General features: G+C 42.7%; 1 protein-coding gene across 1 annotated transcript in view; it reads left to right on the top strand.

The window, feature by feature from the left end:
• CPEB3 (cytoplasmic polyadenylation element binding protein 3) overlaps nt 1-8,379 on the top strand; it is a 172,267-nt gene that overhangs the window by 63,900 nt on the left and 99,988 nt on the right. The window contains exon 5 of the mRNA XM_025210887.1: nt 2,974-3,022. Within this exon, the coding sequence (XP_025066672.1) occupies nt 2,974-3,022 (49 nt within the window). The remainder of the gene's footprint in view (nt 1-2,973; nt 3,023-8,379) is intronic.

The following is an 8,379-nucleotide window of genomic DNA, read 5'->3' as shown; positions in this document are numbered from 1 at the left end:
AGCATGTATCAGGGAGTCCCTACACGGGCATCGAGTGGCTATCTGATCTACCACTTACCTCTTTCTTCCCTGTACAAAGTCTCTCCACACTAGGTCCTGGGTCGAGCCTGAGTCCACCATAGCCTGTACCTTCTGTTCCTCTATCTGTATATCCACCACCAGCACAGCCTGGTATTCAGGCTCCTGGCCAACTAGTGCTCCAAATCAACACTTCAGCCCATCACCCCTCTCTTCTGTACACATTGGCTCTCCTCTTCTTTTCCTTTGCCTCTTTGTAGTCTGCGGGGTTGGCCTCTCGAACTCCCCTCCCTAGGGCACCTGTTTCATCTACATGTGCATGATCACCTTCTCTGACAGTTACTGCTGTCCTTCTGTTTGGTCCTGCAGATCCTGGACTGCATGGACTAGAAGTTCCAATAACTGTATCTGTTGTTGCACAGCCAGGTCTGAGGCTAGCACTTGCCCATTTTTATTTTTATTTTTTTCATTGGACCCAACTTTTCATCGTACCCAAAGGCTCTCTCCTTTTGCATAAACCACTGTCATATGTCACACACTGCCTTGGGAATCTTCCTGGACAATGCACCAATGTAACAGGGTGCCATCCCCAAGGACTCCAGGCAGTCAAAAACCCCTGGAGGTGCCCCAGAGTCCCCCTTATTTTAATCCACTTCTGGGAACAAGCTCCCCTTTACTCACCTGCCATGTCTTGATGTTTCTTTTGGTTCTCAAAGGGGAGGTTGCCCTAGGGCTTCCCAGATTGGGTCTTCACTGCAGAGGACACCTGGAGGTGAAAAGTTCCTGCTGTAAGGGCTAATTACATGACTCCATACCACCCCTGCACCATGCCCCATGCTTCGCAGGTGTTACAAGACTGAACCTCTGGGCCTCATCCTATTCAGCCACTGCCCCTTTAATGTGGCTGGCCCTTCTAGCCTATGCCCACTGTGTTGGACCTGGCTTTGAGGCACTAACTTCATTCCCCCCTTTCCTGTCTCTAGGCCCCTGACCCCTGTCTGCTGTGCAGCTCTGGTGCTGGGCTCTGTCCCTTGTGTCTCTGTACTTCTCTGGCACCGGGCTCTCTGGCTCCTGTTGCTCTGTGCCTTGTGCTATTTACCGGATTCCACTATGGCTCAATGCTTGTTGGACCCTTAAGCCTGTCCTGGCAGGGTTCAAGGTAGTTATGTGCCTCTAGGCACTAAGGAGGCCTCAACCTCTCCTTCAAGCCTCATCCCAAACCTCCAGTTTGAACTGTAACATAAACACTAAGCCTCTGGGCTATAACAAAGGAAAAATAATAGAGGCTGTGTCCTGAAGACTCTGTCTTTAAAGGGACTGCCCCACTTTATAGTAACAGGGCTAGGATTGAATGAGTGGACAGTAAGGTGGATAGAAAGCTGGCTAGATTGTCAGGCTCAACAGGTAATAATCAATGGCTCAATGTCTAGCCGGCAGCTTGTATCAAGTGGAGTGCCCCAGGGGTCGGTCCTAGGGCTGGTTTTGTTCAATATCTTTATTATCATTTTGGAAGGCAGTGAGACAGTGTCTCATGTATTAGCATCTCTGTGGCTCAAAATGGTGGTGGGGGGGCGTGTTTGACTAGCTTTAGTTCAAGTGCTCCCGCCACCATTTTGAACCGCAGGGATGCTGATACACGACACGTGGAGGCTGGTTGGAGCATGGCAAGTACCACGCTCCAGCAGACTATTAATTGAGTCTGCTCTGACACGCTGTCGTTTACAGTACTCCAGAGCAGCACGTGTACAGGCACTCATCATTACTAAACAAACCATTGCTGCCTGATGGTTGCTGTAAAACTAGACTTTGACCTGTTAAATATTTGGACACCAGAAAGAGGGGGAAAATTTAAATGAAAGGATAATAAGTAGAAGGAAACTAGAAATATATTGTACTATGGTGCTGCCATAGTAGCAATATGTATACAAAAATTGGGTGGCTTAATGTAGGGGAATACTTGCCATTTTATGGGTACCATATAAATACCTAAGAAAGGTCCGGGAAAAAGCAGCTCAGTTTACACAGGACATAAATTTTGCAAATCTAAGTTTTCTTCTCTACCCTATTATCCAAACAGCAAGATACGTTATGAAATTGCCAGTTATTTTGCTATTTGTGAGGAATGACAATGTTGCGCCCTTGTCCTGCTGTGTTCTAGTTCAAAGTTTAAAAACGTGTGGCATAGATTACAATTTTTTTAAACAAGTGGCAGTTCTAGAGCCAGCTGCTAGTCTTAACTATACAACTATTGACTCCTCTTCTGATTTGTAACTAGTAATTTGATAGCAGAGGAAAAGGTTGGGGGTGGAGGAGGGAAATGGTGGCAGTTTCATCCCACAGCTTTGACCAGGAGTCGTGCTGACAAACCAGAGAGCTAACTGCACATGGGCTGCACACCCAAAGTTGCTAAACTCTCCAGAATAAGAAAAAAATTAATAGAACAATAAAAAAGTACATGTTCTAACCAGCAACAAGAACTGGTGAGATTTGGCTGTGTATCAGCAAAGTATTTTGCAAGTTCATGTCGAACAGAATAAAAGTAGCGAATTGGTAACGTAACTGGGGTGGGGCAGGGTGAAGGGCACCAGCCCTAGGTGCCAACTTGGCCCTTTCTCCCAAGAGTCTTTGCCATGGCAGGTGCAGCTCTGAGTGGACATGAGCTACGTAGACACAGACCCTGTACCCAGCAGTGTACCCAGGGAGGTGCTTTGCACCCTGTACCCAGGGGGTTGAGGAGGGAGATCAACGCACCAGGAGGGTCCCACAAGGAGCCTATGCTGGTGTCTGCTTCTCAGTGGCAGAAATCAGAGTTCATGCTGCTACAGTAGTAGTTGCTGCTTGAGGAGAGCCCCATCAGGTAAGACTCTGCTTCTCCCCCTTCTGTTTTCACCTCCATTATGCCCCAGGGACTGAAAGAAATTGCTATCACTTTGAAGCGGATAAGGCAAAGCTAAGGAAAAAGCAGGCTAGATTTTCACTTGGAAGATCATGTATTAGACCAGGGGTGTTCAACAACCCTTCATCCTGTGGGTCAGGTCCAGACACCTGGTGCCAAGTCCTCTGGCCTGCTAGGCTTCCTAGGGGTCCATTAGGAGCCCTGTGAGCTGTGGCCCTGCATACTACGAGGTGGGGCTCCAATCCTAGTGTGCAGGGTCTGATCCAGTTGCAGACTGACCCTACAACACTCATCTGGCCTGCTAGGCCAAAATGCCGAGCAACACTATTTTGAATAGACTTTTACCCTAAATATAATCTGAAGAGCTCACTGAGTCACCAAAACCCTTTCTGAAAATAACCTTAACTAACATCTAAGAAATCCTTTGACAGCCAATTAAAAATTGGTATTCAATCTGGAATGTCTTGCAATGGTATGTGAATAAGAAATAAACAAGGCTTGATACGAAATAATGGATTCATACAAGACGGCATGCTCAGTTAAAGGTTGCTTTGACCAAAAGTTTCAATGTAGGTGTTAGTGTGAAATGAGGATGGATTCTGTCACTTCTCCTGTTTGGTACTGGCATTGCCATTGACTTAGCAATGAGGAACGGTGTACTCCCGTATTGTACAAGTCATAGTGATGCAAGGATGCATCATTCCTCGTCGCTAAGTCAATGGCAATAACAGTCAATCCATATTTGACACCAGTGTTTGTTAAACCTATTGCTCAAGACCAGACTTTAAGTGAGCGTGCTGCATTTTGTAAAAAATGCATGAGGTATAAAACCTAATGTTTTTTTATTAGCATACAATAAAATATATAAAATACTACATAATGATGAAATGAGGACTTGTACATTACTGCTAAAGTATGTAAACTGACTCATACTTCCATTTCTTTGATATTAATTCAGTACATTTATATGCATTTGCTGAATAATCTTTTGGTCTTGTATGTTAATGAACTCTCACTTGGAAGAACTGTCATCAGCAAAATTAAAATCTTCTAGTATAATACTGAAGCATGAGACCTCTGTTGTACAAGTCAATGGGAGTATCAAGGAAAAAATGATACTAATGAAGTGGTAAATCAGCAGCTAGATTCACCTGTTTAAATAAGATTTGAGTACAGAAAATATGCAACATGAATACCAACCTTTGCAGCTTCAAATCAAATGTTTTTTCCACAGCAATATATAGGATGTGAAAGTAGAAGTATACCAGTTATAGAAAACTCTCAAAAATGCCTTTAACAGCAAATGCCTCAGGAAATTTTATTCACTGAATTGAAAGTATAACACATGCTGAAATGCACCAGGGCTAGCAGTTTAACTTCAAAGTGTTTTTTTTCTGAAAAAGGAGGAAATATAGGGGACCTTAATGTTAAGAGTGAAGCCAGATTCTTGCAGAAGAGGGATTTGTTGAGCATCTAGAAGACCACATAAAAGGGATGCTGGAAAGAACTTCTTCAGATAATACTCAAAGAGAAAATTTAAGGCTGTTAATAAAATATTGGGAACAAAAAGGACAACTTGGGACAGACAGGGATGTTGATCTGTATTTGTGCTCTCTGCAATGTGATGGTGGAGAAATGGTTTCAAGCACTGTTTTTTGATTTTTTTTTATTTGTTTATTATTTTTTTTTTTAGTCAGGGTGCCATGACGAGATCCTCTTAAGGGTCCTGCAGGGTGCCACACATTACCACTTTTAGGTGTGCAAACACTTGGATATGATTCTCACCCAGAAAATTACAGATAGGAATTGACATGGTCTTTGAGTGCTTTACAGTAGAATTGCTCTGTCTTTCCGCAGGAGTAGCAGCTTATTTACAGTTTTTGCAAAAACTGACAAAGGCTTTTAAAATAATACAGTGATATCTCTTACAGTTATTCATAAATTATACAATAAAATTGCACATTTTACCTGTTTAAAAGTTTTTAAAAACACCATACAGTGATATAAAAATAGATTAAATGATATGATGTACAATAGTAGTAGAATAAAAAATTTTAAACGGGGGGGGATTTCTGTTTTATTTGGGCCCTTGTGCAAGTAATGTGAATAAGAATACACCCAGGGAATAGAGGAAAGTTGTTAGAGAAGAACCAATTTGTTTTTATTTCATTAACCCGGTACTTTAAAGTTTCTTTCCATGAATGGAGAGAGTAATTTTTCCCTGATTTTATTCGAAGAATGAACAGGACTGCAAATAGTAAGTCGTCTATCTCATTCTTCCTATAAGAATGTATTCCGTCAGAATATGGGGTCCGACCTGCCCATGAGATCATTAGAGTGAATCACAGTCTAGTAATGTCCTTTTGTTGTTCACAACTGTGTGCTTCATAGCAGTTTTGTGCTTCCAGGCCAGAGTGCTTTATTAATCTCTAAGTTTGAGATCATCTCACTGCCTGCATCTTTGAAAGATGCCAGCATATAGATTTTCTTAAATTTATGTCTGGTTTTAAATATTAGGACAGTGACTGCATATCTCCCAGGCCATTTGTCTGGAGGAGAACATAAATGTTGTTTAACCATTCAAATAAGGGTATCTTTGGAAGAAGAGAAACTTGTATAAAAATGCACTTCTTGGGGTATGTGATATGGGTACAAGCTCTAATTTTCATCCAGTAATTCAAAGTTCTTAATTTAGCTGAATTGCTTACATTTCATAGATGTCATAGATTTCATAAACATTGGGGCTGGACCTCACAAGATCATCAGGTCCAGCCCCCTGCCCAAGGGGCAGGAAGTCAGCTAGGGTCAAAGGATCCCAGCAAGATAATCGTTCAAATGTTTCTTAAGAGTCCAGAGTAGGTGCTTGCACCATCTCTGGGGAAGTCTATTCCAGACCTTGGGGGCTCAGACAGTAAATAAGTTTTTCCTTATGTCCAGCCTAAAATGGTCTTGGAGGAGTTTGTGATCACTGGACCTTGTCATCCCTTGGGGTGCTCTGGTGAACAGGTCCTGATGCATGCCCCTTATGTACTTATAGGCAGCTACCAAGTCATCCCTAAGCCTTCGCTTCTCCAGGTTGACGAGTTCCATGGCTCTTAGTACAACAGGAGGATGACGTCCTGGGACTTATTTGAGAAGCATTGGTGGATGCAAGCCAGAGTTTTGTTCATTAAACAGCCCTGTTCTAGATTGCATAAATCTCCCCTCCCCCCAGCCCATGTGGCCTTGTCATAGAATTTGTTGGAGATAAAAGCTGCCTTAAAAGAATTAGAATTTCCCCCCCCCCCCTTTTTTTTTTTTTTAAATGAACCATGGGATCTGCACACCATTGCTCTACTCCCTACAGGGAAATGGACTCTACATTACACCTGATGGCCTTTTAATGCTGCCAGTATCACCCTTCTGTCTTGCAGTATTGTAAATATTCTACCCAAGGCTTGTTTTGCTTTAATGCTTAACTTTTTTATTTGGTTGTTCCAGCTCAAGTTTATATTAAAATAAATTCCAAGGTCTTTATATGAGGATACCACTTCTAATTTTTTTTATGTAAAAACCATACGCATTCCCAGAAATGATTATCTTGGATTTAGCGTTGTTGATTTCTAAGTTGTTTAAGACTCCGATACCGCTGAAAAACAGTATAATCTTTGGGAGCCTGGAATTGACATTAGTAGGGCAGCAGCTGCATAATACAAGACAGAAGTAGAATTATTCAGTATTGTAGGTGCATGGAATTGATTCGCTGGTAACACATCTTTTAGAATAATTCAGGAATAGATTAAATAGTAGTGGAGCAAGCAGACATTCTTGCCATACCCCTTGCTTTCATGGAAGAAGAGTTAAGAAATGAGTGAAAGCAAAGAGCTGGCATTTTTTAGGGAGGATGAGGGAGAGAGGATGTCTTGTGTCTAAAAAGGTTGAGAATTGCTGGTTTAGATTTCCAAATTAATAGGTATTTTGAATTATGGAGACAGATGAAACTGATATTTGAAGACCAGAAATAAATGTTGCTGTCTAAACATGTCAATTGCAAGGTGTTAGGAAAGTGCCTAGTTGAAACTTTAGGGTGTAGATAAGTATGAAACTGAGATAAGCAAACTGAAAATGGCAGATGTCTTCAGTACAAATACTTGATGAAATTTGTCTCTTTTCAGAAGGATTTCTATTTATATGATATGTATGCTGAGGTCCACATCAACTCCCAGCACTTTGTTTAAACATTTCATATGTATTTTTTGCCTATTCCTCTTTCAAGTTGATTTAAGATTAAATATTTTAGGTAGAGCTTTAATGGCCTTAACACTGTAATTTGGAAATGCAGTACATATATAAGCTTTCTAGGGATTTGTGTAGTGTACTAGTAGTAGTAGGCATCTGTCTCGCAGAACAAGAATTATGCTGAGTGAGATTTCAGCTGCTAAACATAACCCTTACTTGAAAGATAAAGTGAACCTGGAGTGACCTCTCCAGGGCACACAAGCCTGGGCAGAGACACTGAGTTGGCCACACATGAATGTCCCCTTGTGCCTTGCTGATTTTAATCCAAAGGAAAGGCAAGTGCCGGTATGTTTGGGACCAGCTTGCCCACAGGAGCTGCCAAAGAAAAAGAGATCATGCATCGTGACTGTACGTAGAATGTTTAGACCTCCTCACCCTTGATTCTGGACTCTCTGGGTCTTTCCACACCCATGGTTATTAGGGCTGTGTAAAATGGCACTGTTCCATTTCGACAGAACAGCATTTCGTTTTGGATTTCATTTCGATTTGAAGCTACTGTTCTGTTTAGTTTCATCCAAACAGTTTTGCTATTTCGACGTTTTGCCTATAGGCTATAATGGGGAAACTTGAAACAGTCTATAACTTTGTCATTTCTAGTCTGATTTGGATGAAACATGCAGGAATGGTAGGCCCTTCTGAGGGCATGAAGCCTGCCAAGTTTCAAGGAGAGAGGTGCAGGGGTTTCAGGGAAACTGCACCTCAAGCTGCGGGCAAGCAAAACTCGTTACATGGGTGACACTGCGTGTGTTAAGGTGCAGTAGGGTGAAAGCTGCAGGCCTGCTAGCCCCTGCTGAGGCCATGAAGCCTGCCAGCTTTCAAGGAGATAGGTGCAGGGGCTTCTGGGTTCTGGGGTCCTGCACCTCTGGCTGCTGACAGGCAAAACTCATGACATGGGTGCTTGTGGGACTGTCTGTCTTGGGGCACAGCGGAGTGAAAACTGCAGGCCTGCTAGGCCCTGACAGGCAAAACTTGTGACATGGGTGGGTGACAGAGTGTGAGTGTGAGTGTGTTAAGGTGCGCCCTCACTCAACTGACACCAAGGCAGAAAGGAGGGCAGTTCAAACAATGCTGCCTTCTTTGCAGTTTTTCCATCCCTCCCCCAGAGCACTGGGATTGGAAGAGACCTCAGGAAAGGATAAGTCACTGGCCAGCTACACAGTCAATGATGAAAGCAGTCCCCCCACCCA

This window comes from Alligator sinensis, unplaced genomic scaffold, assembly GCF_000455745.1.
Source record: "Alligator sinensis unplaced genomic scaffold, ASM45574v1 scaffold472_2, whole genome shotgun sequence".
Classification (NCBI taxonomy): domain Eukaryota; kingdom Metazoa; phylum Chordata; order Crocodylia; family Alligatoridae; genus Alligator; species Alligator sinensis.
This window is presented reverse-complemented; position numbering and strand designations above follow the sequence as displayed.